Source organism: Cebus imitator, unplaced genomic scaffold (genome assembly GCF_001604975.1).
Source record: "Cebus imitator isolate Cc_AM_T3 unplaced genomic scaffold, Cebus_imitator-1.0 Scaffold350, whole genome shotgun sequence".
Taxonomy (NCBI): domain Eukaryota; kingdom Metazoa; phylum Chordata; class Mammalia; order Primates; family Cebidae; genus Cebus; species Cebus imitator.
In genome coordinates, this window is record NW_016107665.1 from 1,550,305 (window position 1) to 1,578,255 (window position 27,951).

The 27,951-nt window shown below is 42.8% G+C and overlaps 1 protein-coding gene across 4 annotated transcripts in view; it reads left to right on the plus strand.

The window, feature by feature from the left end:
- TLN2 (talin 2) overlaps positions 1-27,951 on the plus strand; it is a 196,189-nt gene that overhangs the window by 79,385 nt on the left and 88,853 nt on the right. For all 4 annotated transcript variants that reach the window (XM_017506174.2, XM_037730528.1, XM_037730529.1 and 1 more), the window contains 9 exons: positions 7,090-7,298; positions 8,415-8,534; positions 9,552-9,749; positions 10,890-11,029; positions 18,684-18,777; positions 20,633-20,722; positions 22,602-22,724; positions 24,046-24,189; positions 25,786-25,947. In XM_017506174.2, the coding sequence (XP_017361663.1) occupies positions 7,090-7,298; positions 8,415-8,534; positions 9,552-9,749; positions 10,890-11,029; positions 18,684-18,777; positions 20,633-20,722; positions 22,602-22,724; positions 24,046-24,189; positions 25,786-25,947 (1,280 nt within the window). The remainder of the gene's footprint in view (positions 1-7,089; positions 7,299-8,414; positions 8,535-9,551; positions 9,750-10,889; positions 11,030-18,683; positions 18,778-20,632; positions 20,723-22,601; positions 22,725-24,045; positions 24,190-25,785; positions 25,948-27,951) is intronic.

Consider the following 27,951-nt stretch of genomic DNA (forward strand, 5'->3'; position numbering starts at 1 on the left):
TATTTTAACACTTTTACCTAATATTATGCAGATGTTCTCCTCTGCCATATCCTAGAGCTTCACTGTTTGATTTTCATGTTTAGAACTTTGATCTTTCTGGAATTAGTTTTGTTTATGTGCAGTAGGGTTCACTTAATTGTTTTTCCACACGGTTATCCATTTGACCCAGCACCACTGGGTTTGAAAAGCCTACTTTTTCCCAATGATCTTTAGTGCCACTTTGTTGTAACATAAGTGAACATACATGTTTGGGTCAGTTTATGCCTGTTCTTATATTAGTACTACACTTCTGTAATTACTATATTGCAGTTTTATATTAAAGTATTTATACTAAGTATTAACGTTTGGTAATGCACATCCTCCAACTTTGTTGATTTTCCTCAAGTTAGTGTTGACTATTCTTGGCCTTTTTGATTTCCGCATAAATTCTAGACTCAGCTTGTACATTTCTACAACATAAAAAAATACATACTGTTTTTTTAAACCAGTATTTTTAAACTACTATTGGGATAAATAGAATCAGTTTAGGGAGAACTGACATCTTTATATCATTGACTCTTCTGTGAATATCCATTTATTTAGGTCTTCTTTTCTCTCGGTCCAGTTATATGGTTTTCTGCATAGAAGCCTCTGTTGTGGTTAATATGTACGTGACATTTTTTTTTATTCTTTTACTTTCAGTTTTTCTTCACATTTATAGTTAATGGGTTGGGTATCCTCCAAGTTTGTCATTGTTCTTTGAGGAGGGCAGAGATTGGTTGGTGGTGTGACAATCTTTTTCTTTCAGTTGGAATGTTTTGTCTGTTTATAGATAGTGTAATTACTGATATGTTGGGGTTTGAGTCTGTTGTCTTACTATTTGTTTTCTCTGTGCCTACCTGTAGTAAGTGCCTTTTTTTTTTTCCTCTTTGCTTTCCTCCTTTCAGATTCATATGCATTTTCTAAATTCTGTTTTCTTCCCCTTGATTAGCTTGTTAGTTGTACATTAGTTTACTATTCTTTTATGATTTCTTTAATACAAGTTACTCTGTTTACCTCTTCCTGTATAGTGCAAGAATCTTGGGACATGTTAACTTCATTTACCTTTCTTTCAATTATTTTATTGTTGTGTGTTTTAATTCTAGGTATATTTGCATCTCCACGATACAATCTCAGTATTGTTCCAGATAGTCCTTATTCATTTAGATTTCCCGCATAGTTGCCCTTTCCATCACCCTTCATTCCTTCTGCATCTCGAGGAGTTTTCATTAGAGATCATTGCTTTTCTACCTGAAGAACTCCTTTCATTATTTTTCTTAGTATTAATCTACTGGTGACCAGTTCTCTCCATTTTGCTTTGTCTAAAGATGCTTTTGTTTAGCTTTTATTTTGGGTGGATAATATCACTTATTATAAAATTTTAGGTTGACAGTTGTTTTCTTCCAGCACTTTGGAGAGGCTATTCCATTGTCTCTGGCTTCCTTTTTTTCTGTTGTGAAGTTAGCTATAAAGATAATGTGGTTTTATTTTTCCCCTTTCTCTGCTTTTTGAGTTTTTTTAGTCTTTGGTTTTCCAGCAGTGTGCCTGAAAGAGTTTTTCTATGTATTTGTCCTCCTTTGGGTTGTAAGTACTCCTTGAAAATGGGATTTTTTTTTGTCCTTTGCCAGTTTTCAAAAACCCCCCACCTTTGTTTCTTCAAATATTGCTTCTGTCCCATTTTCTTTCTCTTATGTTAGATCATTCCACTGTGCTTTCTACATCTCCTGTACTCTTTTCTTTTTCATCATTTTTCTTTCCATACTTTATTCTCAATATTTGCTTTTGATCTATCTTCCCATTCACTTTTCCTCTCTTTAGCAGTATCTATTCTGCTTTCAGCCCCTTCAATTGAGATTTTAATTCTAAGTATCATATTTCTCAGTTTTAGAATAGCCATTTATTTACTTATAGTTTGTGCCTCTGCTAAAATTCTGTATATTGTCATCTAATTTCTTCAACATATTTATCATAGTTTATTTAAAGTTGAAGTCTAGTATCCTAGTATCTAGATCACCTGTAGCCTATTTCTATTGTCAGGGTTGTTTTTGGTTTTGTTTTTGTTTTTCCCCTGTCAGTTTATCAGCCATTGGTCTGTCTCCTTGTGTTTTCATTTTCTTTTTCTTTAAAACTGAACATTGCTATTTTAAATTGTAGAGATCATTTGAGGCCCTGAAATATGTTTTTCTCCCTACATAGGATTACTCTTTGCTCCTGGCAGGTAGTTAAGATAAGGACAGATCACAATAAAAACGCAGGGACTGAGCTGATTGGAAATTTTGAGGTCTGTTTCCAGTTTACCTTTGAGGGTGTCGCCCTTGTGTATCCCATCTGAAAGGGCTTCTGTTTATCAGGGCTGTTCTGTTTCTTGGGCTCAGAACTATGTTTTTTCTCTTCCTAACCCCATGAGATTTCAGGAAATTTTACTCAGCTTCTCAGCTTCTTGGCAACAGGTTACAAATTAGGAAATGCCTTTAAAGAATAAGCAGCCCTGAACATTGGACTCACCTCTCTGTACTTTGCTTCTTTTCAAGATCTTGGCCCTCTTCACCTTGGTGCCTTGGTCTTTCTCCCAGAATGGACACCTGGTGAGGGCTTTGAGGATTGGGTGGGACTCCTTTAGAATTCTAGGAGAAGGAAAAGTATCATAAAGTTCTTATAAAATCATGAGATAATAGGAGAGATTTAAATTTCAAAAATTTCTACACTTGCCTGAAATCTTGCCAGCTGTTGTATAGATGATGAAATGCATGGTTAATAGAGAAAAGACTGCTTTACAGGTTGCATCATCTGATACTGATAACATCCAGGAAGACAGGCTTTCTAGCTGGTGTCTGAAAAGCAGCCTAGAAGTAGCCCCATTTAATTTTGGCAGGCATTGGAAGGCGGTTGCATAAGTGGGCACTGCATGTATGATGCCTTAAAGATGAGAGAAAAGAAGGCTGATGGAAGGAACTGAAGATGGTTAAAGTAAAAGGCAAAGAGGAAGTGAGGAGTAAGCGGATAGGGCTGAAAAGTTAGGCCAGGGTCCGATCCTAAAGGGCCTCATAAGCTAAAATAAATGAGTTAGACTTTAACTGAAGAATATGTGAACATGTTTTTCAGCTGTGGACACAGTTCAGGTTGCTTTTTGTATAGGTTGCCCTTCCTCCTGTGTGTAGAATAGATTGGTTGAAGACAAAGTAGTAGGCAAGCAGGCTGTTGCATTAACCCAGGTAAGAGGTGGTAGTGTCCTACAGTGGAGACAAAGTGATGGACTGAAGAAGCAAAGACCTGATTGTTCTTAGTGACTATTTAGAAGTTGGTGGAGATGGTAACATAAATGATTCCAAGTGTTTGGCCCTATAGCTGAATGAAGAGCTGTATGAATCACTGATGGGAACACAGAACCATTGGTAGGAGTAGGGGAGGTGAAGTTCAGAAATGCTGGGTTCAGCACTAAATGTATTCCATTAGAGGCGCTTGGAGAATATGCAGGAAGAGCATCATTAGGCAGCTAGATCTTTGGCTCTGAAACTCAGTAGAGAAGGCTGGACTGGATGATACAGATTTGAAAATTATTGGTAAAATGATAATGATTGGAAGTAGATAAGTTTGCCAACAGGGAGTGGTAGAGTAAGAGACAGTTGATCAGTTGTAACCCCGAAGAACCTGGCTACTTAAAGAGGAAACTGGCAATGGAAATCTTTGGAAGAAAGAAGAGTACGGAGCTATGGAGAGGGCAGGAAAACCAGGTGAGAGAGATGTCTCTAGAGCCATAGACACAGTTGCTGCCCAGAAAGTCATGTCAAATGGGAGACTTAAGCATCCATTCGCTTTAGCAATAAGGTTACTATTCTCCTTGTTGAAGGCAGTTTCAGGAAAGTTGGGGAATGCATGGGAAGCAAGGAAACAGGGAGCATGTGTGGACAACTTCTCCCTGGATCTCAGGTTGCCCATGAGCTGCTACTGGGCTCCATTCTAATGCAAGTGTGTTTCTGTTTGGTCAGAGCAGTGTACAAATTATGTTTCTGTATGGCTGATTACAGTGACACAGAATCCTTTGTAAATACTTTGGAACAGATAAAAGATTTGTGTCATACGAGGTTTTTGCCTTGTGAGCTTGCTGTGTGGCCCAATACTGTCTGGATACACAATCCACATGAATTCTGGTAAAGAATAGCAACCATTATGAAGAATGCTACTATATTTGATATCACTTGATATGCCTTCATAAGACTCTGTTACTGAGTATAATTTAAGATCCAGATGGCAAGAATACTGTGAAAGTAATCTGTGTTTTCAAAGGACTGTGGTTATTGAAACAGAAATCTGCTTTAGTATTTCACACTGGTGGTTCTGGCATTGTGATGCACACTTTGACTACATGAACAGTTCCATTCGGAGGGTGTTGTGTGCTTGGAGATCTGACTCTATAGTGATTACCATTGAGAATGTTGCTGTGCGTTCAGCCATGCACAGCCGTGGGTGTTCGTTGGGCTTTCTGACCTCTGGTGGCCATGCTTCATCCTTTTGATGGTATGGCTTCCTCTTTCCAGAAACCTGATCCCTCTCAAGATGATCCTTGATGTGCTTTGAGATTTCACAGTGAGTCATTAGCAGAAAACTTAAGGGGATGGACCAGCTTAGGTTTTTGGAATGTAGGCCCTCCGATTTCTGTGTTTAATTGCCTGAGTATATGAAAGGTTTTTCACTAAATGGATTTTGCATAAACATGTCTTTTCTAATTGCATATGATAAATGATTTACCCCTCCAAACTTATATACAACTCTCATAGGAGTGGACCCAAGAGTCCTTATGACAAATGGGAATACAAGAGGAGAGGTCTAGAAATCACAGCCTAGAATCTGCAATGGTCAGAGCTAGGAACTCAGCCTCTCCCAAAATCCATGGGAAACTGAGGCCCAGAGGGAAAAGGCAGCAGTCTAGACCACACAGCTAATCAGCAGCAGAGCCAGAGCCAGATGAGGTCTGAACGCCGCTTTTCTGAGCAACGGCGTCCTTCAACCCTGTGCCAAAAGCTTAAGTGTAAAATGGAATGACCGTTCTCAGATTGTTTCTGTCCTTCACCTTAGCTTTTTGTTTACCTTTGTGCTTTCACTTCTGGGCTTCTCCTCTGCCTTAAAAACCACTTAGTTTAAAATTTTCATTCCACCAGCTGTACTCAGAAGTGCCATGGGATAAATGATAGATTGGCAGCTTTGTAATTTACCTTGATTAGATCGTAGTTTTATATCCCAGCTGTGTGATTTACTAAATATTTACATATTAGCAAGTCTGCAGCACTGCAGACCCGTCTGCTTTTGTGGATCTGAGGCCTTTCACACTCTATTGTATTGCACAGCCTCGTCCTCAGTGAGGAAAAGACCACCTGCTGTGTGGATGCTGACTCAGCTGAAGCAGTGTGAAGACCACACTCACTGGTGCCTAGAGACCTTCCAGCGCAGTCCTGTAGCAAATAGTCATTTCAAAGTTGAGTGCAAGAGAGACATTGATTTGTGTATTTTTCATATGGATCTTACATGTTCTAACAAAAAGGGCTCATAGTTCTCTACCCTAAAGAGCACTATAAGGAGTATTTGACCTCAAAGTGAGGAAAGCTCAGATCTAGCTCTGTTGCCACCTCTGGAAGTGTTTGTGGGCAAGGTACGTCTCAGCGCTAGGCTTGTTTCGTCAGATGAGCTCTAGGGTATGCTGTTCAGTGAATCTCAGGCTTATATGTGTTGTGGCGTCTCCAGTCTTCATTCTCTTCTAGGGTGTGCCAAGGACGACAGGCTAGGTAGTAAGGCTCATGTTTATTCCACATAAGGTGGTGCTACAGCTTGAAAGAACTAGTTTATATTCATAGTTTATCACCAAATCCCATCATCTGTTAGATTGGAATTTAAAGATAAACAGGCACTTGACAGAAGAGGATATCTAAAGGGCCATTAAGTGCGTGCAAAGGTGCTCAACATCATTACTCATTAGGGATATAAAAGTTAAAGCCTCCTTGAGATGCAACTACACATGCATCAGAATGATTACATTAAAATCTGATGCTACCTGGTATTGGCTAGGATGTAGAGCAACTGCAGCTCTTACAGATTGCCAGTGGAATGTGTAATGGCAAAATCATTCTGGAAAACTGTTTTTGTAGTATCTTCTAGAGCTAAATATATACTTACTCTGTGACCCAACATTTCAGCTCCTGGGTTTATATCTAGGAGGTAAGATTCCATATGGCTACCTGAATATGCATATAAGAACTTCCTTGGTAGATTCATCCAAACAGCCCCAAAGAACTTTCTTGGTAGATTCATTCAAACAGCCCCAAATGGAAAACAACCCAGATATCCATCAACAGGAGAATGAATAAACGAATGTTGGCATATTTATATAGTGGAATACTATACAGCCAGAAAAAAAGAATGAATTGCCACACATCACATCTTAGCTGAAGCCTGCACCATTATGGTCAGAGAAAGATGGCAGACATAAAAGAATACATATATGTGGTTCTGTTAACATGAAGTTTAAGAACAGGTAAAACTAGTCTAAGGTGATAGACATTAAAATGGTGATTACTTCTGGTGTGAAGGGAGTGTTGACTAGAAAAGGGCACAATTGATGGTGGGTATGTGGCCATATCCATATGTACCAGTTCACTGATCTGCACATGTAGACTTGGTCACTGTATCGTATGTAAGTTGTGCCCCAGAAAGACGATTAAGAGGAAAGATACATTTAAATGACCTCCAACAAACATGTTCATGAACATACCTGGGCATGGCCATCTGTGTACTCACTCCCATGAACTTGGTGTTCTAGGTCTAGGGACATGTGGGGCAGTGGGAGCAAGGGAAGTTAGTCTTTAGCATTGCACTTACTGTAACGTGGCTCTTGGTTTGGCCCAGAGCCAGGGGGATATGTTTCTGAAGCTACTTCTTCAAGAAACACAGCAATTTGAATTTTAGAAAAACTGATCTGCAGCTACCCTTCTGTGCCAGGCCCTGGTCCAGAAGCTTATTCCTAAGTAAAAGGTGACATTTAGATGGAATCTAATTGGAAATCTGATGGGCTTTCGTCCCCAGGGGTGGCTGCTAGAGAGACAGCCCAAGCTCTGAAAACGCTGGCTCAGGCCGCTCGGGGAGTGGCTGCGTCAACGACCGACCCGGCAGCTGCCCATGCCATGTTAGATTCTGCTCGAGACGTGATGGAGGGCTCCGCCATGCTCATTCAAGAGGCCAAGCAGGCCCTGATTGCACCTGGAGATGCAGAGAGTCAACAAAGACTGGCTCAGGTGAGGCTTGGAATAAGAAATTGTGGTTTCATGGTCATCATTAACATGGACATGTGGGTGAGCTGTTTCCTGGGTGCTTTTCCCTGATGGGAACACTGACACAGCAGGTGTTTTTAGAAACTTCCAGAGGTCATAACAGTGCTGGCCATACATGTTATGCACTTTTGTAAGTCTTGTATTCTCATTAATGTGTGATCTGCTTAATTCACAGTCAACAGAGTGTATGGGTGCCTTTGAATTCTGTCCTTAGGAGTTTCAGAGCCAGGACATAACATGCTTGTTCTGGGCCTATGCGTGCTGAGCTATCTTGCTCTTCCTAGCCAGGGGGTGAGGTAGATCCAGTAGGGCTGGCCACTCAGAAGTTTCCAACCCTGGCTCTCTGTTACTTCTTTGAATGATTCTTCGACTGCCTGATGGAACCAGTTGGCTAAGGAGCATCCAGGCAGAGTCCTAGATGTGGGGCTGGAAAGGAGATGGCTTAGATGAGAGGGAATGACACTGCCCGCTCCAAAGACCTTCCTTCTAATTGAGGATACCGAAGAACGCAAGCAGGGAGCCACTAAACATTCCTAGGCAGCATGAGGGCAACTCCAGGTTGTGGTCAGAGCATCCCACTAGCCTCTGGGCAGAGTAAGTTTTGGGAAGATGGCCCCAGAGGGTCACTGAGGAGAAATTAACCACAGGCCTTGCTAATTGTGATCCAAAAAACTCAAGGTCTCCTACCTTGGTGACCTCAGCAGGGCTCCCAAGAAGGGAGATACTTCCATTTGTCTTGGTATAAGAAATGTTTGCTTTAGAACCTGACTTCATCCTGGAGAGTTATATGTTTGAATCACAAAACAGTGGATTAGCCTGGCTTTGGGGAACAGGAGAATGTGCTGTGTCACTGTGTCGGACCCTTTGCTTAGACAGAATGTTAATCCCAGTAAGAAGGTGGACATCTTCTCTGGGGCAGGGGGCCTGGACGAGGGGATATAAGACATGTGACAGTGGCAGGTGAAAGCTGGTGGGTCATTTCCGTATCTGTTTCAACTCTGCATGTTGTCACTGCTCATTCCCAACAAATGCGCAGAAATGTTTGTACATAAAGGTGCCTCTCTCCCTTCATGAATTCAGGTGGCTAAAGCCGTCTCACACTCCTTGAATAACTGCGTCAATTGCCTCCCTGGGCAGAAGGATGTGGATGTGGCCTTGAAGAGCATTGGAGAGTCGAGCAAGAAGCTGCTTGTGGATTCGGTGAGAGGTTCTTGGGTGGGGGAAAGGCTCACGTTAGGTGTGAGTGACGTTGTCTTCTCTCCATGAGACCTCTGAGCGGCTAACCCTTCCTTTAGGAGTCCTGTTTTTCTCACCAGTCTTTGTTTTCCTTGTTTTGCTGTCTGATCAACCAAGTTCCCAGGTGGAGCTTTAAGTTTACTTTTTCTTTGAACCCGTATTACCATTTCCTCTTGGGTCATCCCAGTGAGAGAGGAAGGGGTGTATGTGATCACCTATCTTCTTATCACAACTTCTCAGTTAGTGACAGTCAGGTGTCGGAAGGGTACATGTGTCCAAGACTCAGCGAGAGAGCAAGTAGTCTGAGGAATTTCACCTTCGGGCCTGTTCCCTTCCCTGCTTTGTGAGTCTGCTGCAGGAGGGCTTGTGGTCATGCATCTTTGTGTCTTCTCTGCACAGGTGTAGAGGCAGTGTATGTGGGTGATGAATAGAGTCTAGCTTCACTCCCTAGAACTTTTCACAGATGGTTATCATTCTGCTAGATGACGTTTGTATTCTGTAAAAAAAGTTATCACCAAAGACCACTAATATAATTGGTGGCTATTAGTTTGGAAGAGCATGATTTGAAGTTTGATAGCATCTGCCTTTTAGTTTACAAAGCTAAAACTTTGAGAGTTATTATCTTAAGAGAGACAACATCAGGTAGAGTTTTAGAGAATGGACTCTGGAGGCAGGTTGCCTTGGTGTGGATGCTGTCTCTGCCACTTAGGAGACCTTGAGCTCCTGACGATAGCTTACATTTTTAGATCCTCAGTGTCTAGCAATGAGTAGGTGTTCTACAAATTTAAATAAATGAATGAATGAATGTATATGTTGAGGGTCAACTCTATTAATAAAATGGGCTGAGATGACTCAGTATCTTTTAGTCGTGATGACTCAAATGCATCCCTGAAGAGCCTGTGTCCCCTCCACAGCACCTTCCTTTTATCCCTCCCCTGCAAAGCAAAATGTCTCATGGAGTGTGCCGTCTGTTCCGCATAGCTACCTCCAAGCACGAAGCCTTTCCAGGAAGCCCAGAGCGAACTGAACCAGGCAGCGGCTGATCTGAACCAGTCTGCTGGTGAAGTTGTCCATGCAACCCGGGGCCAGAGCGGAGAGCTGGCTGCAGCCTCTGGAAAGTTCAGTGATGATTTTGATGAATTCCTCGATGCTGGCATTGAGATGGCTGGCCAAGCTCAGGTGGGTGTGGAGGTGGTTGTCCGGAGTTGACCTTAGCCTCTCCTGTCGGATGGATGATCCATCCCTGAGACTGACTGAACAAATAGGAAAAGGGAACCTGTAAATAGCCAGGCCATGGTTGCATTCTTTTCGCTGCTTAGGAAGCTCATGCCCTCATGGGAATGGCACTCCCAAAGATGCTATCAGCTTATGCATTATGTGCTGTTAGTAATGAAGGATAACTTCTCCCACGATCCCGCAGCAGAATGCATAGTCTTACTATTTGGAGGGAGAAGAGGGGAAGGGAGAATGTTTAACAGAGATTAGAACAGCTCTTCGTATGTGTGATAATGCAGTAAAAATATATATGTATTTGAGGTTTAGTGGGCCCATTCAAATGGTGTGTGTCTAATACCAAGTGTCAAGTGATTAAAAATTTCCTCTTTCAGATGAACAGATAAACCCCTTGTTTAGAGCAAGGGAGCTTGACTGATCTAGCGTCAGCTTGTGGAGCTGTTTTTTTTTTTTTTTTTTTTTTTTTTTTTTTTTTTTTTTTTTTTTTTTTTTTTTTTTTTTTTTTTTTTTTTTTTTTTTTTTTTCTGCGCTCCTATGATCTCCCAAAAGGAGATCACCAGGGTGTATCTTCTTCTAGTAACTGCAAGGAATTGTTTCTCAGATGGCAACCAGGTGAGAAATGTGTCCTTTCCCGAGTCAGGAACTTCAGGGATACAGTGAGCTCTGAATGTCGAGACAGTGCTGATCGTTTGTGCCAGGCTGAGATGTACGGCTCCTTGACAACTCCAGCATTGTTGAGCAAGATGCTGGAATCGCTGCCTGGTCTTTGCATTGGCTCACGGCTCGCTCTCCACCCACCCCACTCCCCGCTTAATGCCTCTACTTGTGAGAAAGCACAGCTCTTGGCTGACCCACTTGGGGATGGATTTCTTTCCCTATGGCAAGCGTCTTGATCTGAGCATCTGTTTGGAGAAGGGTAGACATTGGTCAGTGTCTCAATGAGTTAGGCAACTGCAGGCTAATTGGATTTAACGTGATCTATACAGATAACGTGCCTCCGTGTCAGGATGCTGCTCCTCGCGCTCTGAATGCTTCCTTCAAGAAATGGACAGGCCCTAATTGCTGTGGCTCCTTTTGACCTTCCAGACAAAAGAAGACCAGATCCAAGTGATAGGGAACCTGAAGAATATCTCGATGGCATCCAGCAAGCTGCTGTTAGCTGCCAAGTCTCTCTCTGTAGATCCAGGGGCTCCCAATGCGAAAAATCTCCTGGCTGCAGCTGCAAGGTAGGAGTCAAAATGTTCCAAAATGTGGTCCAAAATGTGTTCTCCTGTGTGGTTAAACAGTGTCATTGCAGTCTGAGATGTGCCTGACATCCTCCTACTTTTCCTGAGCAAAGAATTGGTGCTGTCCTTAGGTCATGGGAGGTGGAGCTGAGAGTGTTGGAGTTTTATAAAACTGCCTCATTTCCATGTTCTTTCCTCACTAAAAATATCTTCTGTCTTCTCATACAGCCTTTTCAGTAGAGACTGGCTTAGACTTCAGTTCTTTTTTGACTTGTAAACGCAATGGATTAAGTAGATTTTTTTTAAGTAGTGTTATATGTTTCTGATTATAAAATAACACATGCTTCTTGAAAAATCAGAAATACTGAAAAGCAAAAAGATAAAAAGCAGTGCTCAGCAAGCCATTCAACAGACATTTATTGAGCACTTAACTCTGTGTCTGGCATCAGTGTGAGATTGAATGTAACATGTTGTATCTGTATAGGGAAGGCTCCACTTTAGGATGAGTAGGGAGGCAGTGGGAATAAATTGTTTTTGGAAGTAGAGTAAAACTTGAGTGTGAATTTCAGATGATTTTGGTGTCCTTCTTTCCTGTTGGTTTCACCCAGGGAAGTGGGCAAAACAGTAGTTTCTGCTCCAGGACCACAAGTTAGTTCAGTAACTAGTGGTTGAATGTTGGTAGGTGGAGCACTGCAGCGACAGCCCAGGGAGGTCTTAAATCAGCAGCACCCCTTTCATGCTCCTGAACCCAGAGAGTAGGGTTGTTAGGATTCTGTGGTGGTGCAGGCATGTTTTCTTAGCATTATTTAACATCACATTGTATTTAAGAAAGCCGACAATGGAGAGAGATTAAAAGCAGGACCATTAGGGAATAGAGAGTAATTGGAAGCCTTTTCAAAATGTGCAGATTCGTGATTTTTGAAAAGCATACCTTCAATTCTGCTTTCTTATTTTAAACTTGGTTTTGTTTGTTTGCTTCGTGTGTGTGTGTGTGTGTGTGTGTGTGTGTGTGTGTGTGTGTGTGTGTGTCTTTATATCTCCCCTGGGAGCTCAATGGCTGTTTTTAAATTGTTGGCATCAAGAGACCTGAATTATATTTCAAGCTTTAATAACTGACTGACTCAGTCACATTGGTCAAGTTGCTCAGCCTGTCTAAACTTTCCCATCTGCAAAGTGGGGGTGTGAACTACATCATCCTTAAAGCTCTCTTTAGCTCTGAGCACATCAGATTTCATGGTACTCGTGGTCCAAACCTGTCCTTCCTCCCTTCTTGGCTTGTAGTGTTGTTTGTGTATGTGTGTGAAGGTTAGACACTGTCGGAGTGGTTTCCTTGCACACCCTCGAGTTTCTTGCTTCACTCCTGGAAGGTACATCTTAACTGCAAACAACAGCTAGAGTCGCTCGGGGACTGGAAAATTATCTTCCCATCTCCCCATCTCATGCCTTGTTTGTGACCATTCTAGTAAATAAGTGACCTCCTTGATGGCAGGAGAGATGGGAGGTGGGGATGGGGGTGATGTCTGTTCTGTTGAGCAGCTGTTTCTGATAGAAACCCCCCTCTCCATCATTCCTTTTTTTCCCACAAAGAGCGTTTGGATAAGGCAACTGACATTTCCAGGTACCTGAACTCAGATGTTTTTCATTATCTTCAATTTTTTGCATCATTTCAAAATTACAGTTTCCAACTTGGAATGTGTTCACTCTCCTAAATTGTGGGAGGGAGGAGAATGTATAAATTGCCATTTTGAAAGCCAGATAGAAGGAAACAGACCCAGAAAGAATATTGCTGGTATATGGCTCTGTTAATAGCTGCAGGCCCCCTGGTGGTGGCTTCGAAGAAAGGACCTGGGGAGAAGGGAAGAAAAGGCTTTCTTTGCCTCTCTGTCCTGGCTTTTAGCAGTTAACAGAGAATCGCCAGCCTAGTGGTTTCATAGTCAAGTAAGCACTTAAAAATCATCACATGAAAATGATTGTCTCGGGATGGAACTGCTACAAGAAAACGCTGGCACATTCTCCTTGGTTTCTTGGCACATTTTGGCAAGTTGTGCTCCCTGGGGCTGTTTCTCAGCAGAAACTCCAGCCAGGTCAAGTGGGTCAGGCGGGCTCCTCTTGAGACACAAAGCTCTGCCAGGCTGAAGTTCATTCATTCATTTTCTTATTCTTTCATGTCTTCATTACATAGATTTTCATCACAGGCCTGATAGGGGCAAGGCCCGGTACTGAGTGCCCACTGTGAATGAGACAGGAATGTGGCCTTGGGGGAGTTAGGCAGGACTCACCACATGCTCCCTCACTTCATCCGGGCCTAACCCAGTCTTGCATAAAAGTACACAGGAAGCTGAGCAGCAGGGATCTGATCATCATAGTCCTCAGTCTTCAGTCCTCTGTCCTCCCTGTTCTTGAGACTGTCATGCCCTGCCTGCTTTCTTTGTGTGTCCTCAAAGTCCCCAGAAATGCCACTGCAGGGACCCAGGCCTGGACCAACTCAGCCCTGTCCTGCTCCTGTGTCAACAGTCTTGAACCCCTTCTTATTTGTGGTCACCCTAGTCCTTCTTGCTCTGGGAAGAAAAGTTTTGCTTCTGGAGAAAAAGTAAAGGATGTCTTTTTCCTCTTTTTTTTTTTTTTTTTGAGACAGAGCCTTGCTCTGTTACCAGACTGGAGTCCAATGGCATGATCTCAGCTTACTGCAATCACCTCCTCTGGAGTTCAGGTGATTCCCCTGCCTTAGCATCCTGAGTAGCTGGGACTGCAGGCATGTGCCACCATGCCCGGCTAATTTTTTATATTTTAGTAGAAACGGGGTTTCGCCACATTGGCCAGGATGGTCTCCATCTCCTGACCTTGTGATCCACCCACCTCAGCCTCCCAAAGTGCTGGGATTACAGGTGTGAGCCAACACACCTGGCCTCCTCTGTTCTTAATTCTGCCTCTGAGCCTAAGTACACTTTGGGACCCTACCCCCTTGGTTTTGTATCCCTAGGGGAGAGGAAGTCATCTTTTATTTAGTGTCTGGCTTGTTCATCTTCTTCCCATGTACCTGATTGGGCTCTGGCTCTTTTCTGACAAGTTGGGTGGAGCTGGAGACCCGTTGTCTCCCTTCATCAGCCTTTTCCCCAACCAGGGACTGGTCAGGTGCTCCCTAAACTTAGTCAAGGAAATAGAAAGCTAGCTTGCAGTTTCAAAAAGGAAGGGGATATCCTACCTCTGAGCACCTTCCCTGAATCACTGCTCACCACCACAGTCATCCTGGCCAGGACGACTCCAGAACTGAGAAGGCTTTAGGTCCACAGAGGCCAGCATCAGACCCCTGGGCCAGGTTTCAGCTGCTTTCCAGTCCTCGGAGGGCACTTCCTAGGAACTTGCAGGTAGCATCTGCCTCCCTGGCTTCCCTTTGGTCTGAGGTTCTTGCTGGACAGGGCTCCTCCTGTCCCCAGAGACCATGAAGCAGCACAAATGAGAAGAGTGTGTCTGCTCTATAAACACAAAGGTGTAGGTCTTACCTAGAATGTTTCCTTCTCTCTATCCAAATCAGGATCTCACTTAGCCCTGACTTTTCCAATTGCTTCAGTCCATATCGAGCCCTCCCTTCCAGGCGGACTCTGTGCCCTGTGACTGGGGCTTTCATTTCCTTCTGGCTCCCTGTGAGTCCCCACATATATCTGGTCCCCTGCTCAGAGATCCATCATGTCCAGCCTGGTGTCCCACCCTGGCACTGCCTTCTTTCATGCAACTTCTTTGGATCTTCTCTTCTCATTGTTTTGCCTTTTTGATTAGATTGCAAACACCTTGCCATCCTAGAGAGCTATAAATGATGATTTTTGTTGCTTCTAATTGTTACTATTATTTTTTTTAAAGATGAAGTCTTTCTGTGTTGCTCAGCCTGGTCTCAAACTCCTGGCCTCAACCTCCCTAGTAGCTGGGATTATAGACACAAGCCACCATGCCTGGCTAGATTATTTTTTGATCTCCGTGCCTTGAGCATAATGGGACCCAGGAAATACTGATAGGTGGATTTCTATTTGCTCTTTCCTCCTTTCCCAGGCGCCTCTTCCCTGGAGGCAGGAAGAGAGATGTCTGCTGCTGCTTTTTACCCTCTAAGCTCCTGACTGGTTAACTTGTGCTTAATAGGCGATCAAAAGCATAAAGTGCTTGATTTTCTTCTCACCCTCCACCCCAATTCTGTATCTGCTTGAAACTTCTAGCCAGAGCTCTCACATTTGCATTGAATCAATTCAGTGTCTCTGAACACCAAATGTTTTTTTTGCCTTAACCTGTTTTAACCATTGAAGTTGTAGATCCCAATTTTTAGAAACTGAGAGTAGAGAGATAAGCCTAGATGAAAACACTATCTCTGGATGGTAGAATTATGGCTATTTATCTTTTTTGTATTTTTAAAAATGAACTTGTATAGCTTTAATCATTAAAAGACGATTATAAACAAAAATAAATAAAAGTAACTATAGTTCAGGTCTATTTGGGTTTACAAAGAACAGAGACCCTCCTAATTTTGGCCATATTTTTTGTGATAATCTAAATTGATTAATTTCTAATGAGGGTAGATTTATTGGAATTTTTTCTTTCAAAATAACATTATAAAGTTCCTTCACATTTTAATGTACGTCATTCTATCATTTGCTTTGCACATATATGTTTATTTTTTAGACTGGAAGGCCCATTCTATTTATGCTGTTTTGTAAATTTTATTTAATCTTGTAGCGTAAATTTTCATCTATGACATTAGTAATATGCCATTCTCTGACCTTTAATGGGTCCTCAGGATTTTGTTGTGGGCTGTATATTTATTTAATCCTCTCTTGTTACATATTTGGGTTGCTCCCTATTCTTTAATAAATGACCGCTGGAGTTTAAAACATAAGTATTATATTTCATTGTCAAATTTACATAACCATTTGCCTCTGGACCACTTAGCTACTTATTTAGCTATGTAATCTCCACTGCAAAATGAGTTATGGGAATTCGTGATAGCTAAATAATGCTTCTTAGTTCTGGATCAGTATTACCCAAGCATCTCATTTAGACACGCGATGCTGTGCTGGCGCTTTTGTGGATTACCCAACCACAAACCCTTAGTCTGTTGGTTTTTGTCCCAAGTTTATATTTGAAAAAATTTTACATCCACAGAAAAGTTTAAGAAATTAGTTGGCAGCTTTCCCACAGCTATATATCCTCTGGATTCACCAATTATAAACACTTAGTTTTTAATGGAAGAAACTTTAGTAACAAAGGTTTTTTGTTGTTGTTGTTGTTTTTGTTTTTTTTTTCTTTCAAAGCACTATCGCCCAGGCTGTAGTGCAGTGGTGCGATCTCGGCTCACTGAGTACTCCACCTCCTGGGTTCAGGCAATTCTCCTGCCTCAGCTTCCCGAGTAGCTGGGACTACAGGCATGCACCACCATGCCCAGCTAATTATTTCGTATTCTTAGTAGAGACGGGGTTTCACCATGTTGGCCAGGATGGTCTCGATCTCCTGACCTCGTGATCCGCCCACCTTGGCATCCCAAAGTGTTGGGATTACAGTAACAAGGTTTTTTAAAAATACAGATAAATAGGAAACACAGAGAGAATTAAGCTAAATAGATTCTGTGACATGTGGAAATATCCCCAAACGCTCATGCTATTATGATGTTACATGCCAGCCTGTCCTCCCAGAAGTGTGCCTCTAGACCACCACGTAGAACAGGGTGCTGGACTCCCCAAGGGACACTTTAAATGCACACATTGAGGAGCACCATCCTCCACAGTCCTTGGAACTAGGGATTGTCTGGGTGTCTCCTTATTCTTGTTTTGCTTTACACCATAGAGAGCACAGTGCTGCCCAGTGACACTTTAATTAAATAGTGGTCCCCAAATAAATGAATCACCAGAGTCAATCTTACAAAAACTATGTTAGAGTTTTTCCTATCACCCTAGCTCAATTTAAAATTGAAAGCAGTATCTCCTCATCAAATAATTAAGCTGATTGCATTTCTACATTGGCAACATCATTTTCTGTCTAATTTGATATTCTGTGGGAAGCTGCAAAGCCAATTTAACTAATAAAATGAGGCATCTTTTATATAGTGTTGGTGATTAACAGCAATATGTGTCTGTTTTATTTTTGTTTAACTTGTCTTTTAGCTGCAGTGGTTAGAAACTGAGTAGGAATTCTGGGCCCTGTCAGAAGTGTGGACCAGTTATGACACTGCAGAAAAGAATTATGTATTTGGTTTTTGAGTCAGATAGGCATGAGTTTAAGTCTTATTTCTGCTGCTTATTTGTAGCATTCTCTTTGGGAGTTAGCTCGGATTTTTCATTTGTAAAATTCATGGGTTTTCAATTTTAAGATTTAGTATAAAACTATTCGTTAAGAGAGTATGGTATTGACCAAACATCCACCACGTAGATCAATGGAACACAATGCAGAGTCCAGAAGTGGACCCACACAAATATGGTCAATTGATTGCCAACGAAGTTGCAAAAACAATTTAGTGGGGGAAGAGATTGTTTTTTCAGCAAATGGGGCTGGAACTATTGGACTTCCAAATGCAAAAAAATTTTTAAAAGAACTACGACCCATATCTTATACTTTACAAAAAGTTAACTACAAATGGCCATGAGTTTGAAATCCATGTCATTACCTGAGACAAATTAAACAGGGGCTGCCCAGGTAGAACAGAGTCCTTGTCAATGTAAAAAAAAAAAAAAAAAAGCAGGGCTACCTCTTATGTTCTAAGAATAGAAGCAAGTGAAGTCATACAAGAGTCCCTGGTTTATTTCTGTTCATGTTAACAAAGAAAATAGCAATTTTAATGAATAATTTTGAAGTAGCTTTAGGAACCAGTCATTCATATAGAATTTAATGGAAGGAAGAAATTTTAAAATCATAGGCACAGTTTATGTCTATGTATTTTAAAATGCACAAAATATTCAAATTGTTCAGGTTATCTTATTCCTTGGGGACTGCAGTTGACCCCTGACCAATGCAAAGGTTAGGGGCACTGATACCTGCACAGTAACAAATTCGCGTGTAGTTTTTGCTCCTCCATAACTTTACCAGTAGCCTACTGTTGACTGGAAGCCTTGCTGATACCATAAACAGTTAACACATACTTTGTATGTTGTGTATATTATGTACTGTATTCTTATGATACATTGAGCTACTATCAAAATAATAAGGAAGAGAAAATGTACTTTTCACTAAGTGGAAGCGGATCATCATAAAGGTCTTCATTGTCATCGTCGTCATATTGAGTAGGCAGTGGAGGAGGAGGGGTTCATCTTGCTGTCGGAGGGGTGGCAGAGGTAGAAGAGTTGGAAGGGGAGGAAGGAGAAGTGGGCACACTGTTGTGACTTTTACTGAATAAAAAAACCACACTTATAAGCAGTTTTGCACATTGCAAACCCATATTGTTCAAAGGTCAGCTGTATTAGGACCCCTTCCGGGTCTAGCAAATAAATAATCAGAGGCAAGGTAGGGTTTTTCATTCTGTCTTCCCTGGATGTGGTTCATTTTTGGTTGTATAGATCCTCTGTGGAAGAGTTCTCCTGGGGACCCGAGCTGAAATAGTGAATTAATTGTATTTCTGGTGAGTCTGTAAAGCATTATAGGGGAAATTACTGCTGATCCTTAAAAAAAAATTCTGTTTCTGTCACAGAGCTGTGACAGAGAGCATCAATCAACTCATCACTCTGTGCACCCAGCAAGCTCCAGGCCAGAAAGAGTGTGATAATGCCCTGCGGGAGCTCGAGGTAGGTCCCTGGGAAGGCTGCTGAGGACTCGAGGGAGGGAGAGCCTCTGTGTCTGTGGGTCTGTCTGTCTATGTCTGTGCCTGTTCTTTCCCTATAGGGCTAGTTTTCTCTTCTCTGTCCTTGCCTTTTATCTTTCCTCGGAGGCTGTTGAGGCCGAAGTTCCAATCCAAGTGGAAAGAAGCGGAAGAAAAACTAGATTGAGTGGAATTACCATTCCTCCTTCTCCTTTTTCCAGTAGGATGAGATGTATTTTGTTAAAGAATTATTTATTACCAACAGGAAGAGGCCTGTGGTGTTGCGTGTAGGCTGAAGATCAGCAGTTTTTACCTAAAATATATTGGAGAGATTATTCTGGAACAAATGGGAGAGAGCTAGAGGCTAGTACAGGTGTGCTTTTGAGTCAAAATGATTTTCCCATACATCGTATTCTGTACCATATAGGGGGCATGTAAAAGGAAACCTAGCACTAACACTGCTTACACAGTCAAGGTGGCTGTGGGGCCCCGAAGGGCCCAGAACACAGTGCGGGTGCTTTTCATCTTATGTTCATACTCATGTTATTTATACTTGAAAAGTTAGTTATCCCCATAGAATGTGTGTGGGTAAACATAAAATTAGCCTACCTACTTGTATGTCCTAACCTGCAGTCCTAAGCAGTACAGGTTATACTGAGATGCCAAATCGGTATCTCAGTAGATATGGGTTGGTTGTCCCAAGGTCCCTTCCGTTTTCTGGATGATCAGCATGGGTCTGGCATGGTGGGAATACCCACTGCAGCTCCCGAAGTTTGACTGAGGCCCTCGTGCTGGCACTAGGCCATTGTGCACAGCTGGAAATGAGAAAGGGATTGTTATCACAGGACAGATGTATTCTGAAAACAGTTGAGAATGTTTCCTACATTGACTGAATTACTACGCTGTTCTGCTCTGTTCACATTTGCAAATATAAATATGTGGGCTGTTGATCTAAATGAGCTCTCTTGGCCTAGGTGCCAATACTCCATCCCATATTGATATCCTTGGTTGAAAAATTATGACTACTTTAGGATTGCTGTTACTAAAACAATTTTGATGATCCAAGGAGTGGGAAGAGGTTCTTGAATGAAATGAGCTTGTTCCTTAGGCTGCCTGCCCTCTTTCCCTCCCATCTTTAACAGCTCAGCAGTTCCCCTTCCTGATCTCCCAGCCCCCCACCAGCCTTTGTAACTCAAATGACTGTCTTTTTGTTGGCTGTGCCCCAAAGACTGCTGGGTCCTAATGTACATTCTCACTCCCTGGGGAGGAGGCTAAATGGCTGCATCCCCAGGAAAAGTCCCTTACAAGTGGTGATCAAAGGTCATTACAGTGCCATGACAGAGCTAGCACTGGTTTTCAGTGGTAGTTTGGGGGAATTATCTTCTTTCATGCCTTCCCATTAAAATGTTCCAAAGTTGGAAAAACTGAGTGTTCTTACTAGTCATGAAGAAATGAATGAATGGCCTTTTTGAAATTTAAACTCCTTAGAATTATCCTGCAGAGAAATTGTGCTAATTGACCATGCATGTGTTGCCTTATATTAACGTTCTAATTTTTTTTTAATGTTGTCCTTCTGTGTTTGTTTCTTTTCCTTCAAAACAAAACAAGAAATTCTCATCTCTGGCAAAACTAACCAGAGACCCTCTCCCCTATAATGACCATTGTGTTGCTAACAGGAAATCTGGTCATGATACCATGATCTAAATTCTCAAAAATCTGAGTAAATGATTGCTCATGACCAGACGTCTGTATATAGACGGAAAGTTGATAGTTGGTAGTTTGTATTGAATTTCTCTTGCTCTGTGACATTTGTTTGCTTTTTATGTTGTGTTCTTCTGTAGACTGTGAAGGGGATGTTGGACAATCCTAATGAACCTGTTAGTGATCTCTCTTACTTTGACTGCATTGAGAGTGTGATGGAAAACTCCAAGGTAAGACTGCCTGTGCCGTAAGTCAGAAGGTAGCAGTGCTCATCAGTGTAGGGAGAAGCTTAGACATGCCTTATGTGCCTCTGCCTGTGACTGGTTAGCAGGGCTAGCCGCGTGTAGCATGCAGCCTTGTTGTACAGCCCATTGCTCAGGAGCTTCCTGAACTTGAGGGTGCATCAGAATCACCTGGAGGGCTTGTTAAATACAAATTGCCCACCCCCAAGTTCTGATCCAGTAGATCTGAGATGAAGCTGAGATTCTGCATTTCTGACCATCTCCCAGGTCCTGCCCCTGTGGTCCAGGAACCATATTTATTTTGAGAACCATTTCCCCTCTTTTTTCACAGATTGGTCTTAATGTGAGTCAAATTGTGTATTTTCTACATTGGAACTGATCTGGAAAGTCCTTCAGGGACTTATGTGGGATCTTCTTAGGTGTTCTTTTGCAGTCTATTCATGGCATGCATTCTCAAGGAGAGCAAAATTGTTTTGTTTTGTTTTGTTTTGGTAGGATGTTGGGGAGGTTGAAAAAAATCTAAGATAATGCAATGGCTTGTTACTCCGCTCCTATCTTAACCTCACTCAACAAAATCTTATTCCTTGGTATTTGATTAGGGGGGAAAAAACTGAAAAGGCTTCTTAATGGAACAATAATGAAAAAGAAATAACTGTTGAGAAACACTTATCTGTGGTAATCATACCAGTGTCTTTTGAGAATGCCTTAAAATCAGCAGGTGAAAATGAAATGGATGTTGAGCTGTTGCAATCTGACTTTGTAGTTGGAACATGGTCACTTTTATTCTAGCGGGGAAACATCTGCCTTGGTAGTGTCAGAAGGACTCAGTTTGATTTGGGCTAAGACTAGAATTTCCTCATGCAGTACCTTTCATGGAATTATGGATTGTGTAAGGGAAGGATGCATGCACACTCAGATCCAAAGAAATGGTAGCTTCTTAAAGAGGAATGTGGGCCGCGGAGGGAGGGGGAAATATTGTACATAAAACTACCCTCTACATTCTTTTTTTTTTTCCAAGTCCTTATGTAAAATGGATTATTTTGTATGTCTAAGCAGTTTTGGGGAATTTATTCCCATCCAAGATGGCTTACTGATAAATGGTCTCTGCTTTGGGTTCTAGACTTAGCAATACCATAGTCTCTCCAAAGGGTAAAACATCCTTTAGTTTCATCGTTGTTGCCCAGGAAAATATGTCCCAGCCCTACTGGGACATAATGGGATTCATAGACAAGAGAACAGCAGATTTGCACTGGGCACCTTGTTACTTGCCCATGTGACCTTCTCTGTGACCTTGTACAGGGTGCTTGACCGCTCTGGGTTGGATTCTGAACACTAAAATCTCTTTCAACTCATACTGTAAAGATCTCTAAAGAAAGAATACACCACACCCGTGATTTTCAGTATAAGGCAAAATTCTTAAAATATTCAGGAAACACATAACAAAGATTTCTATTTGAATTTTACTGTCAATAACGAGATAAATGATATCTGGAAGGGTGAGTCTCCTGCTTTCTGTTTATTACCTCACCTACAGCTTAGTGGATATGATTTTTATATTCTGGAACTAGTTCTCAGTTTAGACCATTTACCCATGAGTTGCGTTTTACAGACTGTACTGTATTGTCTATGTACATTAACTGTATCTCCTTGGAATATGGATAACTTTGGGGTTATACTTCCGTTGTACATATCTCTGGAATGGAAATGATGTAATTCTCTTCTATCTCTTCTTCATACAAGTAAAGGAGAAAATGTCAAATGTTCCAAGTTAAGTGGCCTTGACTGTTAAAGTTGGAGTGTTGCCTCCTTTACCCCTTGGTGTGAAGCAGTGCTGGATAAAGAATGTTGCTGGCCGTTTGTTTTGCAGGTTCTAGGTGAATCGATGGCAGGGATTTCCCAGAACGCCAAGACTGGGGACCTCCCTGCCTTTGGGGAATGTGTGGGGATTGCATCCAAGGCTCTCTGTGGGCTGACAGAGGCCGCAGCCCAGGTAAGGTCCTGGTCCAGATGCAGCCATGTGCCCTGTGCCAGATCCCTGTGGAATGTGTAGGGGAGCTCCAACTGCACCTCTTTCTCCACGTGCCACCACAGAAACCACAGGAAAGGCACTGGCTTCTGTGCTGGCTGGGGCATTTACACAAAACATCAGCCAGTTACCCACCAGGAGTAGAGCAGCTGTGGGCCAGGCTGGGGAGAATGGTGAGACTCAGTAGAGACCCAGCATAGAGGTTCAGAGGCCTACTTTTAAATTGTTTTAAAAGTTTTTATTATTGGTAAATTGTTTGGGGTAGAAAAAATAATCAGTACATAATTTAAATTTTCCGAGGCTTTAAAATTGCAAAAATGTTAAGTCATGCTCTTTTTAGGATCAGAGAGAGAAAAAGTTTAGATGTCATCATGGAGAGACATGATATGGCACGTACCTTGCCCTTCTTTGACTATCCTACGTATTTTCAATAATGATTGACCTTATATTACAGAAACTTTAAAGATATCAGCATCTGCTTTAAAGGGTTCATCATTTGACAATTACCTTGAACTTAGAAGATTTTACGGAACCAAAGAGAAACATCACTGGTTTAGGGGATGAAATTCTCTACCTTCTCGGGGGAAATGGATTAAGATCAAAATTCTGGCGCACAGATTCATTTTTTCTGTTTTATTTGGCTGACACATCTAAAGGAAATGCAAAGAGAAGACCTTCCCTTGTGCCCGCTTCTCCTCTTGGGAACCAAATGCTGTCTTTTTTGTTGTTTTTTTCTGGGCCATCTTACTCAATTACCAAGTTAAGATCCCTTCTGCTATTGGAAATACTGACCTAAGCAATAAGGACATGCTTTGGTAAGCTATGAGATGAGGAACCCTAGGAGAGGGCAGGCTCCAAGGTTGGCTGACCCAGCGGCTCCACGCCATCAGTCTGCAGGCACCCGCTGTTTCTTGCCTCTCCTGTCTGCCAGCCAAAGAGTCAGCTTCGTGCTGAGGCTGGGCAGCCTTGTAATCACAAGACGGCTGCCAGAGTAGTCAGGGCTGTGTTCGTCCATGCCCCAAAGAAGAATTTCTTGAGGCTCTCTCTTAAGAACAAGGTGACTTCGTTCCGTGAGCCTGTGATAAACTCCTGCTGGCATGTCAAGCTGGCATAAACCTGTTCAGTACTACACCCTTATTGGTGAGCGGGATGAGATGACCTTGACCAGTTTGCACTAAGGAGTGCCTGAGTGTGACAGCTCCATGTGTAGTGCGGACCATCGTCCCCATAAGCTCACCTAGGAGCATGGAGCCTGAGCTGTGGTTTTTTTTCCTTCCCTTTCCAGGCTGCATACTTGGTTGGCATCTCTGATCCAAACAGCCAGGCAGGCCACCAGGGCCTAGTGGACCCCATCCAGTTTGCCAGGGCTAACCAGGCCATCCAAATGGCATGCCAGAACCTAGTGGACCCCGGCAGCAGTCCGTCACAGGTAACTATTGGGGAGGATGTAAGATTTCAAGCCCTTATGCTCTGCTGGGTAGGTTGTGGGAGACTGAGAAATTAGTAAAGAATCTTGTTCTTTCAGAGCTTGCAAAGGCAGCTAAATGCCAGCACTGTAGATAGTGGTTTGGGTGGGGGCAAATACTGCAAAATGTGATGAATCTGGAAATTTATAGGTGCTTTGAAATGGGGTGCCAGAAGGCAAAAGGAGTGACCTAATCACAGTGAGATTTACAAGGAGTCTTCGTTTCAGCGGACATGCACTGAGGGCTTGTTCTGTGCTTAGCTGTAAGGGGTCAGTGTGCACAGGGCTCCATTTTCTACTCCCTTGGCTCTTAGTCTGTTGGGAAAAGTTTGGAAAATGCAGTGATCAGGACACAATGACAGTGCCAGGTATGTGCAAATCAAAGTGTGATTAATTCTCCAAGGGGGCTGTCAGGGGTCACTTCACAGAAGTGGTGGCACTGAGCCAGGCCTCAAAGTTGGGTCAGAATCGGTAGCACAGAAAGAAGCGAGAGTGACATTTGAGGAAGAGCCAGTATGTGTGACATTCCATCATACCTGTCATATCCGAGTGGCATGGTCCCGGTCACTTATTAAAACAGTGTGTACCGAAAGGTAGGAGAAGTGGCTGGAATGGGGGTGGCCGGAGGCAGTCTTGTTAGCGACGTGTCCACCATCAACCTGGGGCCTGCATTCTTGAGGCTGGAGAAGAACCTTAATCAAGAAGGAAACACAAGGACCATATGGACCTAAAGCAGGCCCGAGAGCTGGTGTGTCTGGGAGCCCTTACCCATCCAACAAGGCCAAAGGGGTGTTACCAGCCTCAGCAAAGCAGAACAGGTGGATTCGGGAGAGCAAATGAGTTGGGGCTGCGGGGTGGAGCCTGCAGAGCTTCCTGAACCAGACACCGCAGTAGGTGCCAGCGCAGTAGGTGCCAGCAGCCCTCCTGTGGATGAGGAGGGCTTGATACGTGTTTTTCTCATCTGGTTCTCCAGTGTGGTGGCCACTGGCTACCTGTGGCTGTTAAGCACTTGAAATGGAGCTAGTCTAAATTGCGATGGGCTGTAAACATGCAATGCACACTGGATTTCAAAAACTTGGTGTGAAAAAACGATTGAAAATCTCATTAGTAGTATTTTTAAATTGATTATATGATGAAATATTTTGGATATACTGAGTTAAATAAAAAATTGTTTCACTAATTTTTCTTGTTTCTCTACTTATTTTAAAGTGACTACTAGAAAACTTAAAATTGCCTATGTGTAGATCTTGGTGTAGATTCTATACCCTGGACCTCCTATCTGCGGTTCCAAAGGCTAAATTGATTCCATCTCCTTTAAGACTGCCTGGGGCTCAGCGTAGCCCACCACTATGTCAGCACCTCCTTTTTTCTTTTTCTTTATTATCTTCACTTAATATTTCCTGCCCTCCTCTTTCTTGGAGTTGACTTTGAGGATAGACATGCTTGTAATTACACAGGCTCTGAACATGTGAGTTGAACAGCAATCCAGGGCTGAGGACCAGGGTGGACCTCTCTGCACTGTAGCACGGGGTGCCCCCAACCTAGCTCCATGCTTTGTAGGTCCTGTCAGCCGCCACAATTGTTGCCAAGCACACATCAGCCTTGTGCAATGCCTGCCGCATCGCCTCATCCAAGACGGCCAACCCGGTCGCCAAGAGGCACTTTGTCCAGTCAGCCAAGGAAGTTGCCAACAGCACTGCCAACCTGGTGAAGACCATCAAGGTAGGTCGCTGGACTACAGGCCTTATTAAACTTGGTGACTCCTGTTGCGGAGGGGAAAGGGGAACAAGATTTAAGCTCTGCTGCTCTCCTAGTCTAGTGAGGCTTAGCTTCTAATTCAGTCTTATGGTTTATGTCATTGAAGAGGCATCGCTTACTAATGGAGACACTCATCATGAAAAACCAAGTCTCTACTAACTTTTTGGATGGTGGGGAAGGAGGCCTCCCCGAATTCTGTGCCTGAGGAGCTTAGGGGACAGAACTCTGGTGGGAAAGGGTTGGTTATAGGGCCACTCTTGGTGCTGTGCTTGCGTAGCAAATACCCTGTTTTTACTTAAACAATATGTTTACTTGCAGCATTTTTGAATGGGCTGGTAGAGGACTCTGCCATCCCTGCTGGATATATCCAGACCAAGAGAGTAGGTGGAAGGAGAAGGGAATGGGAAACTGTGGAAAATCACTTAAAACGTTTTAATTGTTCCTGTGATATTAATTTTGTTTATAGCTGTTTGAATTTTTTGAGTGGAGCATCAGCTTTTAAAAACAGAGCCTCTAGTGTTCCTAACAAATTCACCTTTGCGTTAAGGTGTATGGGCATGTGGCAGGTGGGCAGGGTTCACTTGTAAGAAGCAAGTGAGAATCACTAGGCAGTAGTACTTGTAGGTGGGTAATGAAGCCACAAACACAGTCCACCCTCACCTGGGACCAAGCAGGCAGCAGGCAGCTGACAGCCTGGATAACAGACCACAGGCAAAAGGCTCTGCACCATCTCCCCAGCTCCCTCGACAGCCCCAGCCTTCAAAGGCATTGTCATGGCAGGCAAGATACCAGTTCTATGTTAAACCCAGGATACCGCTGAAGGGAAAGGCATTGAAGGAGTTAACACTTTTTACTTAATGGTTTTGTATTCATTCAGATGGGAGGGTTGGCTTTGCTGCTAGCGTAGTTCTGGAGTAAGAGGACTTTTCCCAGTTCCTTCCAGAGGATAGGACACTGCACATCTCATTTTATTTTGATTTCAAAAAGCCAGTGCAGTTGCAAGCAGAAATTAGTCAACAGGATGACCAAGCAGAGGCAAAAGGAGAGAACACCCAACCCAGCACCAGTTGGAAGCTGGCGGTCAGCACTTGGGGCTTGCACCCCAGTCAGCAGTTTCTTAGCTCTTTAAACAGAGAAATTTTTAGAAATGAACAAACAAAAACCCCTCCCTATTTGAAGGCAAGAGTAAGCTCAGTTGAAAATGGATAAATAAAGCCAGTGTCCAGGTGCCCCGTGATCCTGGTGGCAGGTTACTTGAATTACCATCACAGTTCGTAGTAATTAGGATGTAATAAAGCTTACCTTTTAAAATGTTTATTTTGTGCTTTGGGTATGTTACTCATTCACTCCACACAACCACCCTGTGCTTATCCCCATTTTACAGATGGGAACCTGAGGCACAAAGAGATTAAGTAACTTTACCAGGGTGGCCCAGCCAGGGAGTGATGGGGCAGAATTCAAACCTAGGCCCCAGAGTCCCTGTTTTCAGCCTTGGCATGCCGTTCACCTGTTAGGGATGGAGAGACAAACTCATCTCTCCAGCCTGGTAGGAAGGACCTTGCTGTGTTTGCAGGGCTTGTGTGTGAGCTTGGGGAGGTGAGGATGGAAAGAGGAGTAAGAGTTGACAGCAGTGACATCGTTGGTTGCTGTGTAATGAGCTTATCTCAGTTAAAATCAATCATTTTCTGGTCATTAAAAGCATTCTGTTTAGGTGGAACAATGGAGTAAAAAAAAAAAGTAAAGACCCTCTTTATTCTATAGAAATTGCTGTAGCCCTTTCTTGTCTGCCTCCTCCTCGGTTTTAAATCCTGACCTATCTCTATATAAAGCATCTCTGTTAAGATCTCATGTCCTTTTCAGATTCCCCTCACAGTGTCGAACCCTCTTTGCAATTCCCTGCAGCAAATGAGCTCTTCTGATGGCCTAAAAGATAGGCCTGTGCAGAACATCAGAGGAGTAATGTGGGGG